At 35.5% G+C, this 19,078-nt stretch overlaps 1 protein-coding gene across 5 annotated transcripts in view; it reads right to left on the bottom strand.

The window, feature by feature from the left end:
• st18 (ST18 C2H2C-type zinc finger transcription factor) overlaps window positions 1-19,078 on the bottom strand; it is a 65,390-nt gene that overhangs the window by 10,933 nt on the left and 35,379 nt on the right. For all 5 annotated transcript variants that reach the window (XM_043225622.1, XM_043225623.1, XM_043225620.1 and 2 more), the window contains exons 4-12: window positions 18,599-18,629; window positions 16,117-16,298; window positions 10,738-11,442; window positions 8,344-8,478; window positions 6,820-6,910; window positions 5,395-5,487; window positions 4,840-5,039; window positions 3,569-3,765; window positions 189-434 (exon numbers count right to left, since the gene is read on the bottom strand). In XM_043225622.1, coding sequence (XP_043081557.1) covers window positions 189-434; window positions 3,569-3,765; window positions 4,840-5,039; window positions 5,395-5,487; window positions 6,820-6,910; window positions 8,344-8,478; window positions 10,738-11,442; window positions 16,117-16,298; window positions 18,599-18,629 — 1,880 coding nt within the window. The remainder of the gene's footprint in view (window positions 1-188; window positions 435-3,568; window positions 3,766-4,839; window positions 5,040-5,394; window positions 5,488-6,819; window positions 6,911-8,343; window positions 8,479-10,737; window positions 11,443-16,116; window positions 16,299-18,598; window positions 18,630-19,078) is intronic.

The following is a 19,078-nucleotide window of genomic DNA, read 5'->3' as shown; positions in this document are numbered from 1 at the left end:
ATGCAAACACACGTTAACGTTAACAAAGTATATCATGTATGTGTGCGTCTTTATATATACACATCATAAATATAAACAGTACTTAACACTAGTAAAAATATTTCACAATTTCATAGTTTCCACTGTGTTTTTTATCAAATAAATGCAGCTACGGTGAGCGTAAGAGATGAAAACGGTCTGCGTCTCACCTCTTTGTCTTGCTGCGCAGGTGTCTTGCTGTAGTTCAGCGGCGTGTCCCAGGCGTCCTGTTCATAGAGGACACGGTAGATGGCCGGGGAGATCTGGAGACCCGCTGCTTTGGCTAGAGATGTTTCAGGCGTGGTGAAAAGAGCGTCTCCTAACGCCGGCATCACGGGAGAGTCCCTCGCCTTTTCTCTCTTTTTCTTCATACTTAAATCCAGCGTTCCGTTCTCGTCTACTTCTATCAGAGAGTCCTGAATGATAAAGAAACAGAGCGCCTTGGTGATACCCGACCTTTGATAACCACAGCACTTTTCCCAGTCTTTTGAACTTGTTTTCCGAGCCAAAACCTAGAAAATCTCCCTACTAGTGCTCATAATTAAGGTTAGAGACTTGAACAAGTCTCGAACTGTGAATATTACACTTCTTTTCCAACCTTATTTGCGTTATTTGGTGTTACAACTTTTTTTCCAGGAAAATTTGTGTTGCGTAAATGATAATAAAGACAATTATAATGTTACAAAATATTTATTTTTTTTATAGCGCATTCTGTTTTTTGTTAACTTTCGGTTCATCGAAAAAAATAAAATAATAATTTCCATAAAGATAACAACATTGATAATAATCAGTAGCAAATCAGCATAGGTTTGTAGGAAGTAATGTAAAAAATTTTTATGAATTTAAATAGAAAAAGTATACCAATTTGTGACATGTTGTACACAATATTTCAGTTTTTATTGAATTTTTGAGCGTACTAAAAATTTGACTTTTACCAAATTAATTGCGTGTTTGAATTAGTGCTGGGCAGCAATTAATCATGATTAAGAAAGATTAAGATTGTTTATATATTAAATATATTTATATATAATATAAATTATACGCAAAATAAATATATGCATTTAAATATTTTCAAAACATATGCCCTATGTGTGTTTTTATATAGGCTGTGCATTATAAATATACACAGTACACACATATATATTATTGTGCACAAAAACGTTTATTTATCAAAGCACTACCTTGAGTTTACTTATAAATCATAATCATTTTCAGATGATTAACAATGTCTACTTTCTATTAGATATATATATATAGGTTTTCTAATGAATGGACATGGATGGAGGTTCTTCCTTTTCGTCCCCAGCGAAAGCTAGTTCGTGAATCTCGGCCAAAAGTGGTTTTAGGCCACAATCATTATTAAAAGCTTAATATAGTAACTTTTATGACCCACAGGTGTGCTGATGTACGAACGCGCGCTATAGCGGAGAGTTTTAAAAAAAGGACGCACCAATTATTCCACACACGCCGGCAGACAAAGGACAGCTTATCGGGAGCTAATCGTGATAATTCAGACTGCAAACCAAACACGGCTCTCTCTGGAAGCAGCCAGAAGCGAGTCACAGCACACCTATGGAGTTCATCCCTGTGAGGATGTGAGTTTTTCTCGTCTGATGACATTCTCTCCAGCCTCAGAAACAAGTGAGGTGACATCTTTCTCCCACACTTCCATGAAACGCTGCAAGACGATAAGCCGTATTCTTAGGGAAAAAAACAAGCGACTTGGCACAAACAGGGAAATCGAGATACTTAACATGCATAAAGACATTTCGACGCAGACATCAGCAGATGACAGATCGGTTAACACTGTTTTATTCATTCGCTCAGTTTGTACAGTATACCTGCTCTCTGCCCACTGAGTGCTGGGACTACGAACGGCCTGTGTGGTGTGTAGGTGTGTGAAGCGTTTCACGCCATACTTCTGTGAGTTGCTCTCAGTTTTATGTCTCCGTGTCTCAGAGAAAGACCTGCTTTGATTGAAGCCGCCAAACTGGATGTTTCTAAATGTTACTAAAATTGACAGTATTAGGATCCTGGATTGCTGTTTTCTTTATTTGAGCATAGTATAAGAAAGAGAGTTAAATCACATTAATTGCGTTATTTTTAAATTATATATATATATATAAATAATTAATAATGAAACTTCATAAATGTATATATATTCTCAAGGATTAAATAGAAATTATAATATATATATATATATATATATATATATATATATATATATATATATATATATATATATATATATATATATATATATATATATATATATATTTTTTTTTTTTTTAATAATTTATAATTTTATAATTTTTTTTGTCTAAGAGAAAATAATAAATAACTCTGAAAACGTTGCAAGCATGATTATTATTTTTTTAAATTATGTTAGCACAAAACAAGAGTTTCTATTCACATTATTAATCCACGTTAATGACATTATTTATATATATATATATATATATATATATATATATATATATATATATATATATATATATATATATAAATTTTATAATTTCTATGTAAATGTTGGTAATAAATAAAATTATATTATTAACATTTTTTAAATTATTGTGCATATAGCCGGAGTATTTGTATAAAATATTAGTGACTAAATATATACTGTAAATCCAAAGTATCAAACTGGATGGATCAAATTGTATTTTATATTTCTAATTATTACTGTGTTTTTAAATTATATTATATTATGAGTGCTTATTTATAATAAGAAGGTTTTATAGTTTCGGGAACGCATAAAGCCGGAAAACGTCCTATTTCTGATTATAATAGCTCACTTTGTTGGCATTATTCCACTTTTGTCTGTGAGAAAAGAGAAATACAGGAAATGTTGTCGGACTCGAACACGCATCCCTATAAGTTCACGTTTGTATCGATACACGCGTACCAGTAGTTTGTTTCCTAGTATAAACAAGGCTTAACTCTTTATCATAACATATCATATCTATTTATACACAGTATCTGATAGCCCGTGTAGACTTTCCTTATTTAATTGAAATAAAAGAGTGATGTCTATTAATCCCCCAACCAATTGATTTAATCTAACTTCTCATAGATCGTCTGTTAGAGATCAACGCCAAAGGATCTGTGCGAGCTTATCTAGGATAATATATTACTTAGCAAAATGTCTTCGACCATCTGCACTGAAAAAAAAAAAAAAAAAAGCGCTCTCTCCTGCAAACAAGAGAAAGACCCAACATTACCATTAGCGCGAGTAGAAATCAAATGCACGGCCACATGTTTTACAAAAAGCCTTATAATTGTCATAGAGAAGGAAGCTGTGATTGTATTCCTCCCAACTCTTTTTGATGTGATTACACAAATTCTCCTTTGTGTACATTAAAGCTTTAGGGCCAGTGTGGGTAAAAGAAAAAACAGCTCCCACTCTCTTGTTGTTGTGCCACCAGAGGCAACACAGTTCTCTGTGCCAAAAAGTGTCTTTTGATGTTACTCCTCTTTTTCATACACAAATCACAGTTGTTTCAGAATGACCACATTAAATACCTTTTTCTGAGTGGTCTAATTTGATTACCTTTGTGGATGATGCCAGGGGCCGGCTGGGGGGCAGGGCCTCGCCGTTGTCTCGGCAACGGGTGGAGAGGTTGAGGATGGCTGCGGATGCGATGTTGGACTGGAGGGCGTTGCTTTGGGCTTTGTGGCGACTGGGGCTGTTGTCTCCGGCCATGATCATACGACCACCAGAGCCCAGAAAACAGGGGAACTGAGCGGCTGGAAGTGATGCGAATAAAGGACAGATCGTAACTGATCGTACTAGGCAGAGAGGAACTGCAAAAGCACATCTATGTAGAAGGCAGGTTTAAAAAATATTACAAGTATACTGAATGTATTATTAATAAGCAATTTTATAAAAAAATTGTACTATTTATTCAATCATTTATATTTATATAATATATAAATGGCTGTATTTGAATAATTAATTATACAAAAAGACCAATTTAAATCTGTCTTGTGCTCCCTCGCTATTTAAAAACATTAATATTTAATATTTATACACATTATAGTTATTTATTATAGATACACACACACACACAAGTAAATACGATTAATAAGTAATAATATATTTCATATATTATGTAATTAAAATTTTAAAAGTTCAATTTTATTTATATATTTAGAGAGAGGAAGAGGTAGAAAGAGAAAATGTAACAATATTTTTAGATTTATGAATTATTTTATTATACAAATCTAATGTGATTTATATAGAATATTATATATGTGAATTATTCTATTCTATTTAATAGTTACATATTTTAATTATATATCTATATAAATGTTATATACATACACACACAGAGATACATATATGTATACATATTATCATAAAACAGATTTAAAATTATATATAATTTGTTACATTTATTAATAATACATTAAAAAAATAATAATAAATTATATATATATATATATATATATATATATATATATATATATATATATATATATATATATATTTTTTTTTTTTTTTTTTTTTTTTTTCAAAAAATATTTACTTTTTCAAGATTTTAAAATTTCCACATGCAAATGAAGCCAGGGTGTTGCTACGCCGTTGCTAAGCTCTTAGTGTTTTCAGTGTTGTCATGCGGTTGTTAGGGCGTTCTAGGCGGTTGATTATTGGCCCAAAACAGAGTGCTTGATAGACTGTGCAGAGCAGATTGTACGGCACAAACAAATGACTGTACACGTACTAAGTCACATGACGACACTGAAAAGAACTTCTTTTTTTAAACAGTAATGTCAGTGCATGCTGGGTAACCTTTGATTTGAAACGAAATAGACACTCACAGTCAGGAAAGTGTGAAGATTCGTGACTCTGGTCGGATGCCATCTGAGCCTGCTTGCCAAAGACCTGGGCGTCGAAACTGGCGTAGTCAAAATGGCCTTTAGTGTACTTGTCCATGTCTTTGGCCATGCTGGCCTGCAACGCTGCCATAGGATGTGCAAATCTGTACGTGAAGTCGAATTTCTTCATGTTTCCTAAAGGTCTGGAGAGAGAAGACTTCAGAGCTGCACTAATGTTTGCGTTACAGCTTGCTCTTCATCATAAGAAATCTCACGCTTTTATAAATCATTCCCCGGCATATTAGATTGAATTATATAATGTAAAGCTCCAAAACAGGTGAGATGCCTATTATTATTTTCAGCCTGAGGAATATACACTCTCGGAAATAAAGGTGCAGAAGTACCTTTTCAAAAGGGGCCTGTTTGGACCTAAAGGGTCCACTTTGGTATATACTAGTACTACATATTTGGACCTAATTGGTACTGCCTTTCTATGCCTTTATTTGCGATTGCATGAAGGAAATGCATAAGAGCTGCTCCTAGATGAAGGTGTCCTACCTCGTCATCCTCTCTGGCGTCTGTCTGCACTTTGCGGGGTCCTCCAGCGGTTTGGAGATCTTCTCTGCAGCAGCTATCGGGCAGCCCGAGAGACTGTGTGAAAACAGACCTCAGAAGTTAGTCTCTTCTGGGTTGTTAACTTTATTTTAATTGAATTCGGGTGCACTAATTGTACAATTAAAACGAATCCGATAGTTTCTATGCAATAAGCATCACAGTGTTTTATAGTCTGGTTTAAGCGTCACTGGATTTTTCCTGACGGAGCGAACCTTCGTGATTTGTTTTTAAGTAAATATCCAGGTTTCATTGCAAGCGCATCTTTTTTGGGGGTAAACGAACGTTTCTGATGCTTTAAGGTGGTTTAGGACAAATAGAGTAACACTGCATTTTTTTTTTTTCACATTCAAGTGGTAATGTTATTATAAACCACTCATTTCATTTTCTCCCCTCGACTGACTCTCCGCTGCTAGATTTCTATGCAAATCTGCTTACAGTGAGCCAGAAGAACTGTAAAGAAATTGATAGAGTGTCATTTGAGTACAAATGAATGCTTTACTTGAAATAAAAGAAATAAAACATATATATATAAAGACTGTTTAAAAAACCAGCCAAGGTGACATCACTTATTTTCACAACCTAATGTACTAAAATGGAAATAATAATAATAATAAATACACAAATAAATAAATAAAACAATAATACAAATCATGGAAGCAATGCTGATTTTTTTTTTTTTTTTTTTGATAAGTCATAGTCAAGAATTCGGATTTTATGATTTTATATTTTCCCTCTTCGAAGTGCAGGAAACAAATTGTGAATTGTGAGATAAAAAGTCAGTTACCTTTTTTAAATAATTTTTATGACAAAAACAGCCTTCTGTTTAAGAAAACATATATACATAAAAAAATAAATAAGTAAAAAACAAAATAAAATAAAAATTTAAACATTATATATATAAAAAAATGTGCTGTCAAATGATTAATCGCGATTAACTACATCCAAAATAACTTCCATTAAAAAAACTATAGACATATAAAAATAAATACACGAATAAAAAAATCTATGTTGTCAACCCATTAATCACGATGCAAAATAATTTTTTTAATATGTATGTGTGCACACTGTGCATATTTATTATCTATATATAAATGCACACACATGCACGTAGGTATTTTGAAAATATTTATATATAATATTATATAATTTATATTATATATATATTACATTATATATAATAAATATATTTATTTTTAAATATATACACATCAATGTGAGTGTATTTATATATACATAATAAATATACACAGCAAGCACACGTATATTATGCACACAAAAATGTTTCTTTTGGATGCGATTAATCATTTGACAGCATTAATAAAAATAAAAACTAAACGGTACTGATCCAGCTGTATTCACTGTGCTGACCTTCTATGTGTGCTACGGTTACTGTTGACATGACCTCTTCCTGTACAGCCGGGGGTCGGACACTTGAGGACGTTTTCGTGCATGGCCAGGACTGCAAGCAACAACAGAATAATGTTTATCAAAAGAACAACCGTACAGCAAGAACGGGCATTTTATTGAATAAACAGTAATCCAGCATTTAGTGGAATTCACACAAGCTTCTACTGCAGCTTTTCAACTTTTCATGCTAAATAAAGTTTCCCATGCCTTTGCAACTTAAAATTCGGTCTCGCTTCAAATACGAACATGCAAAAACATCATGACTACAAACGCATTTTGATTACCATTTAAGAGACACACACATATTGTTGAAGTCCTATCCTTAGTAACTTTTCAGTCTGTTCATAATTAGTTTGGAGGATGTGCCCGTCTATTTAGGCTGCATCCGCGGGTCCTTTGATTCGCAGAATGCTGCCTCTGGTTTAGGAGTACATGCTTTCATATTGGAGGGAAAAAAAGGGGAAAAAAAAAACTTAATTACATTTTCTGTTCCTTTTGTCACATCACTGTTTAATGGCGAATGTTTGTTGTGCTACTCTCAAATGGAGAAAACAGCAAGCGCAAAGTTGTTTCCAGAATGCATTTTTAATTTGCCTACCGCAGGAAATCAAAACTCACTTGTGATGATGACTAAAAAGTTTCTTTGAAAAAAACAAAAAAAACTTCAACTCGGTGCAATATTATGTGAATAAAATAAAAAGAGACGGGCTGCTTCAGAATAGAAATGCTCAAATAGTGACAAGTTTAGTCGTTAAAAAAAGAGCAGTGATGGGTTTGGTTTAAAAAAATGAAACAAATTACAAATTTAGTTTTTTAAAATTATGTGGGAAAAAAATAATAGAAAATAATTACTAATTGCATTTATTAATAGCAAATAATTATGATGGATTATAAGGTGTAAAGCAGAATTTTCCTTTTTTAAATCAATTTATTGTTGCATTAAAATGTAAGGTCTGGCTCAAATGTTGTGTAATTAATTAATACTGAGTTAATAAGGAAACATTTTTATGCTTACGTGAATGTGTAAAAAAAAACAAAAGTTTTTTTGGCAAACTCTGTCACTTAAAATTCAGGGAAAAGTTTGATTTAAAAAAATTACATAACATTTTTTATTTACAGCTTAAATAATGCATCCTTTAAAAAACCCTATAAAATATATTTTCAAATGTTCTATAAAAGAGAAGAATGTTTTCTATCTATTTTTGCAGCATACATTTAAATCGATACACTTCATGTTTTTAATCTCTCTGCGGAAATGTTCTGAACATAATAGAGGCTGGTTAGTTAAGCAATCACCACGTTGTCCCTCAGTATCTGCACAACTAAACCTTGATCATTAGTGTGGCATGAATATTTATGGGCTGAAAATGATCAGAGTGTTGTTATCACTAATTGTATTTGTTCTGTTTGTATTGTACTGCCGTGAAGGGAGGAAATGTGTCTAATGTCCTCAGGAAGTGATGCGTAACACGAGAACAGACTCACTCTCTGGGGGCACTCTGACTTTGTGGGGACATCCTGATAGACTCCGGTGATGAGGGTAGAGGCCTGTCACGTGACCCGTCCCGTCGCAGCCCGGGGTCGGACATTTGATGTCTTTCTTTTCTGTCCGTGGGGAATCTACACACACACAACGTTAAAAACAGCGCTCTTCAAGAACATATAGTTGCAGTTAATCCCATCCAGTCCCGTTTCTCTCTGTACTGTAAAAGCATGTTGGGTGTGTATGTATTCATCCGTGACATTAGTTAAGGCTGCAGTCTTACTCAGGGCACCGGTTTCTTAGCGCTGATCCATAGAGAGATTATCTTCAGAGATTACCCATTAAACAGCAGTCATCGCAAGAATCAAAGTGCTTAAAGCTCACATCAGAGATACTTTACTAGGATTTATGACTTAATTTATGCTCATGGTAAAATATCTGGCTGATACCGATAAAAATCCAGCGTTTCGTGTTACAGAGATGTCATCAGAAGATTTTCCTTCTTGTACTTGTAATCCCCCCCCCCTCCCCATAAAACGTGGTTATTTACCATTAAATATTTTGTTGGCAAAATGTTTTTAGCACTTAAGAGGATTTTATTTATCTATCCCTCTGGGCTAGAATCTCTCTATGTCTCTTTCTTTGTACGTTTTGATACTGCAACATCTCAGAAACGATTGCGAAAAAGCGTATAATATATAAAACGCGGCTCCAACACGTACAAATCTAAAGAAGTTTTAACAAATATACGAGAAGAAAAGAAATGATACCGCTTTGCAGTTTGTTAAAGGAACAGTTTCACCGGCCGAGGCCCGCCCGTGAGACCGTTTGACTGACACGTCAAACAACCAATCACAGTTCGTTTGGCTCAGCGTCACGTTTCGGAGCTACAATAACAGAAAGTACGACGACTTTACGCCATGAACTTTAAATACTCTTTAAATATGGGGTTCGGCGCCACGGGATCTTTGTTTCCGAGGAAGAACGCGACACACACATCTCCCGGAAATCCTGTATAATTTAACCAAACCGACGGCGACTTCGAAAGTCCTGAAGTGTTTCCAGATAAGTGTGCCATATGCATCAGACATTCAGCCAACGGTCCGTAGGCGTGATGTCTGAGGCTGAGACTACCCCAAGCCATCCTAGGTGTATATGACTTTCTTCTTTTCTTCTTTTTTTATTTATCCTGGCTCTTCCAAGCTTGCTAACGCTGGTGGATAGTGGCCATTATTTAGATGCTCCTCAAATCCATTGTAAAACTGACCTATACGCCTCCGGGGGGTTAACGCACGTCTTCTGAAGCAGATCAATGGGTTTTTGTACCCATTAAACAGCAGTCGTCGCAAAAATCTAATTCCTTAAAGCTCACATGGGAGATACTTCACTAGGACTTAATATAGAAATATATGGCTGATGCAGATAAAAATCGTGTTTCGTGCTACAGAGAAATAAAACACGAGCCCCCCATAAAAGTGGTTATTTACCATTAAATATTTTGTTGGCAAAATGTTTTTAGTGCTTAATGGGTTTTTGTAACAAAAATATGTCTGTTTTTACAATTATAACTCAACGTCATTTGCAGTATAAGTTCAGAATAGATGGCAGTAATGAATTAAAAGTCGAAAACGAGAAGTTAAAAAAACGTCACTATAAGAACGAATGCAGCTTACGTTATACGTCGAGTCGGTCAAGAAAAACTAACTCGTATTGAGCTGTTGCAGGAACTCCATGATTTTAGATATAATACAAAAATGTTAATATTTTTGTTATATAAACACACTGATCTGCTTCAGAAGACATGTGTTAACTCCTCAGAGGGGTACAGGTTAGTTTCATGACGGACAAGTACGATTTATTGAGCTTCAAAATAATGGCCACTCTCCACCAGAAGCTTGGAAGAGCTAGGATAAAGAAAAAAAAAAACAGACTGTGTTCGTCTGAAAGAAGAAAGTCATATACATCTAGTATGGCTTGTGAGGGAGTAAATTGTGAGGTTATTTTCATTTTTCGGTGAACTGTTCCTTTTAACTTACATTACCTAACAATGAGCTACACATTTGTTAATGTTAATTAATACAAATACAAAGGCATGGTTAGTTTACATGAGTTAGCTAACGTTAACAAATGCAACCTTATTGAAAGATAACTAAAACTTTCTTTGTTTAGCATGGATTGCCTTAATTGGATTTGACACTTTATTTATGCCTCTAAAGTCTAATTAAAAGTCACACCTTCTGCAAGAATTGCTTTAAAAGTATTTATTATTGAAATCATTTCATCATTTGGCAATCTTTATTGCAAATATTAATTCCTTTCGTACTAAAAGAAACCACCAGAATTCTTTGCAGAATTCAAACTATGTGGAAACGTGACAAAGCTGTGGCGAATCTCACCTTTGCTGCTGTGGTACATGGCTCGAGCGTCTATCTCCAGCATCCTCTGCTGCCTCCGTTCGTGGTTCATCTGCTCCAGGAGGAAGCGGTCCATGTCTTTGTAGGCACTGTGGAGGACTTGTCTGTGTTCAGACTGCAGCACCATGGCCTGCTCTAGAAGACTGAGGTTCAGTCGGGCCCTGTCCAGCTCCAGACGTCTGGCCACCAGACCTGGACCCCAAACGCCTCCTCGCTCCTCCATCCTGGGCGTCTGGAGCTCCTCCTCACTGTCGCTGAACTCTCTTGCAGAGACATACTCCTCCATAAAGGTCCCTGCACTGTTTCTGTTCATGTACGCAGAAAGAGCTTCTTCGTGCAGCTGCTGGCCAATCCGGAGTCTCTTCATAAGAGCGTCGTCTGCAGGTGGGCTGGGGCTGTGATGGATCCCGTTGACCTTCGTTAGGGACGGAGGAGCGCTCCATTCTTCTTCATCTGCTTCTCTGTCTGGAGAAAGGTGATAACTGACTCTGATCTCGTCTTGGTTTTTGTCTTCGAAGTCCTGGTTATGCTCCTCCTCGTCCTCTTGCTCATTCTGGTGTTCGGACAGCTGAGCCACCAGGTCTGGCGAACCTTCGCTCGTTTGTTCTGACCATGACAACAAGTGGTGAGACTTTGCGTTGTGATAGATTGCGTCATCCAGAACATCACCACCACTGAGGTCCTCATCTGAGACACAGAAGAACGGAAGGAGCTTGAATTGATCTCGTTACATGATTGTGTTTGGAGGGAAAATAATACAGATGGTTTTCAGAGTTGTGACAGGCATGACAACTTGAGGGAGGTGAAGGGAAACACTAAATATTAAAAGCCAGAATAAATAAGTCATTTCTAATGTGACTCTTTGGTCAAAGGAAAACACATATAATTAATAAAATTAGCAAAATAATTAAGAAATGACAAATAAGCATGAACATTATGAATGTCAAAAATGTGATAGATAGATAGATAGACAGATGATAGATAGATAGATAGATAGATAGATAGATAGATAGATAGATAGATAGATAGATAGATAGATAGATAGATAGATAGATAGATAGATAGATAGATAGATAGATAGATAGACAGATGATAGATAGATAGATAGATAGATAGATAGACAGATGATAGATAGATAGATAGATAGATAGATAGATAGATAGATAGATAGATAGATAGATAGATAGACAGATAGGAAAACGCATGTCAAATGCGATTCTTTGGAATTAAATAATAATTACATTTTAAAATGATAAACATGACCAAATGAGAAAATAAGAAATAAAGCATGAACAAAAACAGCCCCATCAAGATCACGTATTAGTCTAAAACGCCAAATAGTTTCCATCCAAAGTTCAGATTACTAACTGAAATCTATACATAACTTGACCTTAAAAATAAATAAATAACATATACAAAATGTATAAATATTTATAAATAAATAAACATTTCCCCTTCTAATTTAATCTTCCATCTGTTCAACTTACGTAACTGTACTGAAAAAAACTGTTTGCACATCCACAATGGATATAAGACATGATATAAAGCTGTAAACGCTAATCAGAAAGAAGCACGATTTGCTAGACTACTGTACTACTTTTGATAAATCCATAAAGCTTATTTGACTGGGGTTTACAGGGTGAATAATTCCGTCTTTTTTTGACAAATATCAGACCTTTTATCCTTTAAAATCACCTTTAAACGACTCGCTGGAATCGCGGCAGACCCGATTATTTTAAGTAATCGAGTCAATGATTAACAAAAGAAACTATCAGCTGGATTGATTTACAATCCACTACTGATCTCTCTGAAACTTACCCGCCGGGGTTAAAGCTCTTTGGGCGCCAGGGTTTAAAGTTCAAAATACAGCGTAAGCGTGAGATACATCTATCCTCTTAGAGAGCCTTATGCCACCCTCCAAACCATATGCAACCACTGAGTTGATTAGATATTAGAGCGTTTTGGCTGCCGCCGCGTGCGCTTTCAGGGGCTTCTAATGGGATCATACTGCCTTAACAAACAGTTGCTAGTCTTAAAGAGCATATAAAGTAGTCCTGCTTTTAATCCCCCCAAAAACATCCCTAAATGGGGGATAGAGAGCTCAGTGGCATTTACAATCTCACCCGTCTCTTGCCAAAAATGGAAACCAGGCTTTGAGGGGTTAGAGTGTGCTTGCCGATGCGTTCAAACCATGCCAAACTCCGGCATAATGTCGCAGAGGTCTACTTTGGCGCTGTACGAATGCGAAGGCATAATGCTAGCGCACAACCTAAATTTTGATTCTGTTTGTGCAGATAATTATAGTTTTTATGCACGCTGCTTGAGGAAAGGGTGGATAATCTCGTCCGTTTTTATTTTTGGAATTGCTTCCAATTGTGTGCGTGCCGAATGTTACAGCGCTGATTCTTCGGAGATGAAACGCGTCCCACACTTTTAAGTCAACATTGATATTAATCAGAACGGATCGCTAGAATGTTCTTTACACAAATCAGCCATTTCATCTGAGTTATGTTTTCAACACCAAACCACTCCGTTTTTATCATATTGATAAAAAATAAGTGACATTTAAATATACATCTTAAAAAAATAACATACACTGCAAAAATGTTTTCTGACTCATTAATCATTAATATTCATTAGTCAAGATATATTTACATAAGAAACTAAATTACTTAAGTATTGTTTTCTGAAAAAGTGAAAAATTAATAGTTTCTGCTTAAAATAAGGAAAATAAATAGTGTTTTCCATTTGGATTACATGCAGTTTTCTTACCCTGCTTGACAGATTTAAAGTATAAACTTAATTATTTTTCAGAAATCAAGAGTTAAATAATACTTAGGACAGACGTCTTAAGCAAGAATTTAGTTATTTATTTATTTTGCTGTGTACGTTCTATACATTTATGGATATAAATATAACTTATGGATAACCACAACATTTAAATTGTTAATATTAAAATCAGGTTAGTCTTCATCCTGAAGTTTTATAGATAGATAACATTGTGAATGTAAAAAATGTGATACATAGATAGATTAAAAATAATTAAAATTAATTAAAATGCTAAAAATGTCAAAATGAGAAAATAAGAAATAAAACATTAACAAAGAGCATTCAATTTATTTTATTTTAAGTGCATTCAATGTTATTTTGGTCTCGAAAAAAAAATCTTGTTTCCCTTTAAATTACAAGCATTTTTCTTACCTTACAGACAGATTTCAAGTATAAACTTCATAATTTTTCAGAAAAAAGTTAACAAATTTTCGAGACAAAAGTCCTAAGCGTTGACACAAAGCTTTTAAATTGTTAATACTAAAAAATCAGGCTAGTCTTCATCCTGCATGCTTTATTTTTTCATGTGCTATTATAGGAACTCCAGAAAACAAAATGACTACAAAACATATGTGACTTAATGTGAATATTTTGTCCATGAGATGCTACTGACATTTCAAAATGCGAAAAATCAGTTTGAGACCATCCTGCAGTCTCAGTTTACTCTTAATCATAGTTGTATGGTCCATTTATTATTAATATCCAAAATAACAGTACTTATAATGTTCGTATCTGATGGTGTTGGCCCGTACAGAGTGAAAGGAAAAAAATGGTTGCACCATTTGGTCGCACCAAAGCATAAAGATTTTACTTTAAACTTTTTTTTTTTTCAATTTCTGATCTCGAGAATCAGCAGCCCACCAATAATGCAAAAACAAGCAGGAACACGAAGCATCTGGACGCACAAACCAAATAGATTCCACAGTGAATGCACTTAAAAGCGTCCGATTTTGTCGCTTTTGTCAGCAGTTTGAGGTGTGAAAACCCAAAGCGGTCCAGCGCAGATGAAAAGTTCGCCAGTTATGCTAAGACACAATTAACAGAGCAGATGATTAGGAGTTCTCTGCCATCCAGATGGAGATACAGCCCTGACCAAAAAAAAAAAAAAAAATACAGAACAGTGAAAAAAAAAAAAAAAAAAAAAAAAGACTGGAGCGAACAAGGGCGAAAAATGCTTGGATGCAGAGAGTGGTTTGTGTTTTGGAACAGGTGAATGGTTTATACTCCAGAATAACCATTACCATTGTGTGTATGGAGACCAGAAGCTTGGCTGGAGTCACACACACACACACACACACACACACACACACACAACAGCACCAAATGGAAGCCTTACACCCCTTTAATTTCTCCCCTGCCTTTCCTTTTCCCTTTTTCCCTCCTGAAATTCACATACCCCTCTCGTCCCCTACAGATCCATTAATTCCGCTGCGGTCCCAGTCGCCATCCACTCCCAGTCACACCCCGCACATTATGTCTTTGATTTTTTTATTTTTTTTTCTTCTTGCTTTTCCACCACCAGCACTTCTTCAGTAGTGCACTTTGGCAAAACGCGAAGCAAACATGTTGCAAGACAGCAGGGAAATATGACAAATGAGATTTTCCTACTGCAACTTAGAAAAATAATACTACAAATTCGAAGAACGAGGAGGGGGGGGGGAAAGGTTATGATTATTGTGGGTAATATGAAATCAGAGAAACAAATAAATTCCATTTCCAATGATGCTGTTCAATTTATTGAGCTATTTTGTTGTCCATTTAACAACCCACATGTGTCCAATAATGAGCCGCGCACATTATGCCTAATTATGTATATTTGGGCTGCGTTCGATGGTCTAACAAAAGCTTTCGAAAGGGACAATTACGTTTGTTGCTTGGTTACATCGTTAAAAATATACCAAATAAGTGCAGATTATAGGGGTGTGGAGGTACACATGTAAAGCATGGGTATTGTTTCCAACATGCTCATAATTTGATTCATTAGGAAATGGCAGCATTTTGTTTCTAGAAAGGAGACTGCTTTAAAACGTAATATCGACTTTAACGTTTCCGTGCCTTCGTTGCCAAAAATGTTTTGTTGGTGGAGTGTATGATCACTCTCTTTTGTCAACGAGGCACAATATAATTTGGTGCATTCTATTCTCAGTTACCCTATTTGCATAATTATGCAAGCAACCACACTTGCTTATAAAAAAGCACTTTTCCAGGCTGCATAATCAACCCGGCGGCAGCTACTTTAACGCCGCCGCCAGTTTTTAATCCGGGTTTCAAAGAAGTCGAGCGCAGGAAATCGCCTTAATCTGGACACCGGATGCATGAAAACGAAAAAAAAAAAAACTGGAATCGACTGTCGCGAATTTCTCCGGGATGGACGGAGAAGAGACGGATGCGGGGAGGGAGGAGGAGAGGAGACGAAGGAGGAGGAGGAGGAGGAGGAGGAGGGAAACAAATATATGAATGCAACAGATGGTAGTTTAAAATTCAGCGTCAATTGTTCATCAAAACAGACAAAACAACAGGACATCTGTCTACCTGCTGGAGTGTCAGTGTTCCTGGGCGCGTCTTTGTCCTGAGCGCTTGCCAGGTCTTCCTCGCTGGGGCAGGGACTGGGACTGTAGTGGCGGGGCTTCATCAGGAGCGATTTCCTCTTGTTGACTGGCGCCCCGCGGGCCCCTTCTGCGGCCGCCCGCTTTTTACCCGCTCCGAGATGCAAGCTGAAAGCAGAACACAAGGGTCATTGAATGGATGCGTCCTGTCACAGATCAACCCAGCGTGTGATTGGTTGAGGTGCAAAGATCGGGTCAATTTGACCCGAGAGTTTTTTATTCTTTCCGAGGTCAAAGCTTTGCTTAGACAGTCTTACTCTTACAGCTAAAAACGGTTCTTTTAGCCAAAGAAAACTCATTACAAGGTCCTAGATTTTGGTATAAAATGTGCGTTTACCTGACTACAGTTCAAAAGTTCAGGATCAGTATATTTTTTATTATTATAAGTATTTATATGCATTAACGGATTAAACGTTTTGACAGTAAAAACTTTCGTTAACACTTTGGAATAGGGAACACTAATTCACTATTAATGGTTAGTGAAGTGGTTGTAAAGTTCAGGTATTGTTTATGGATGTAGAATAAGGCATTAATATGCGTTTAATTAGTGTGATTAATATTGTAGTAATACGCATGCTAATAATCATCTAGCTAAGAGGCCCTAACATAAAGTGTTACCCAAAAATCTATTTGTAGTTCTTCTGAACTTTCTGTTTGTTTGAGAACTGTAAAAATTCTAAGAATTCTGAAAAAAAAAGTGTCATGGTTTTCACCAAAATTTTAAGCAGTTTTCAACTTTAATAATGAAACATTTTTCTTGAGCAGCAAATCAATGATTTCTGAAAGAGTCATGCGACTCGGAAGACTGGAGTAATGACGCTGAAAATTATTATTATTTTTTTGCATCACATAATAAATGATCACTGTATTTAATTTTTTTAAAAATAAGTGAAAATAGACCCCCAAACATTTGAATGGTAGTGTGAACAAATTTGATTAATAATAGTGTTTCTTAATTGACATTTCTAGCCTTACTGTAAATGATTATTTGGAACACATTATTCCAAATACAAAAATATAATCACTCATAATTCAACCTCTGAACCGACTATCCATTTTGGCCTTCTTATTTTTCAATCCCTCCCCTCCAAGCACTTATAAGAGACCACTTTTCACTATCCAATCAATTCTGATGGATCAAATCAAACCTCTCCCTGAATTTCTCCCTGTTTCACACACACACACACACACAAAAAATATGTCACAGAAGTAAAATGGGTGGCGAAATGCATTTAGTGCTCTTTGGGGCAATGAGTTTGTTACAAAACTCATCAGGGCAGCATCTTAAATTCCCTGCAAGATGTGACTAAGAAAATCAGCATCGCAGATCCTCATGTGTGAACTTATGTGTGAACACAGAGTCCAAAACACTCAAGCATGAACTGGCTCATTATTTTCAATGAGAAATCTGTTGCTATTATCAGCTATCACGCTGCATAATAGGCAATGATACAGAGAATAAAATGTTTACTGTGGGCCGATAGCATAAAAAAGGTTAGTGTAGCGTTTGACACAAAATGCACTTGCATTAAGATTAAGACGTTAAAAAAAATGCATGTGAAAAATTTCCTAAAAAATATTTGGTCACTTAAATCATACTTAATGTATAAAAATATTGAATTCTATATTATAAAAATACAGTTCAGAAGTGTTCTTTTAGTTATTTTTTTAAACAATTAAAAATTATTTAATTTAAATCATTTATTTAATTATTTTGACCAAAAGTGACTAAAACCTTTTGTTACAAAATTATATGTCAAATATCTGTTGCTCTTTAAACTTTATATTCAAAGAATTCTGAAAATGCTACATATATATTATTAGCATATATAATAACAAATCAGCATATTAAAATGATTTCTGAAGGATCATGTGATACTGAAGACTGTATGATGATGATGCAAATGATGCAAAAAATGTTGTATCACTGGAATAAATTACATTTGAAAATATATATTTTTTATTGTAATAATATTTAAAAACAAAGACACCCCAAACACTTTTAGTGTGAATTTATATATTTTATAAATATATTTAATAAATTTATAATATAAATTAAGCATAAAAAAACACAAAATCAAGCAACTTTTATTTTAAAGAAAGATACACAAGCTTTATTTTAAAGGCCTTTATACTTTTGATGCTCACAGTTGATTTAGTGTATCATTTTCATAGTTAATGCACTAAATGAACTGACTTCATTCAGCCAATGAAAATCACCAGAATAAAAGCCACAGAGCAAGATTTGCGTGCAAACATGTTTAATAGTTTGCATCCAGCGATTTTATTTTATAGCGTCAAAATGCCGAAGTCTCGCATGCAACTTTTGACAGCTACACGTATGCTGTAAAAGGCATCAGAAAAGCCATAAACTGACACTCGGAAGCAGGTAGTGAACTCTGGCTTACCTGGGCGCCTCAGCGATGCAGTCAGGCAGAACTGCAAACAGAAAAAGAGAGAGAAAGAGTAAACACGCGTGTTTACATTTCCACCAGCGAGACCGGGCCCTCCAGCACCTGCCTGTGATCCTTCACACACCTCTCGCTTTAATGTCACACTCAGATGGACACAATGACGAAGGCTCCCGGTGACTCGGTGATAGACGCTTATGTTGAGGATGCGGCTCGTGTGGCATACAAAACATAAATAAACCTCCTTTTTGCTCTTCGAAATTGCAGTTACGGATAGTAGCAAAAAAAAGATGCAAATCCAAACAAAACGCAGAGATGCAAATAAGGCTTCGCTAGTTTTTAAACCGCGCGAGAGGATCTGGCCTTGTCCAGCTGACCCGGTTTAGCTAAGATTTCAAGCAGTGATGATGGGTAAACAACGGCCCAGCAAAAGCAATAAATCACACGGATGAGGGATGCATGCAGTCATGCAGGTTT

Source organism: Puntigrus tetrazona, chromosome 24 (assembly GCF_018831695.1).
Source record: "Puntigrus tetrazona isolate hp1 chromosome 24, ASM1883169v1, whole genome shotgun sequence".
NCBI lineage: Eukaryota > Metazoa > Chordata > Actinopteri > Cypriniformes > Cyprinidae > Puntigrus > Puntigrus tetrazona.
This window is presented reverse-complemented; position numbering and strand designations above follow the sequence as displayed.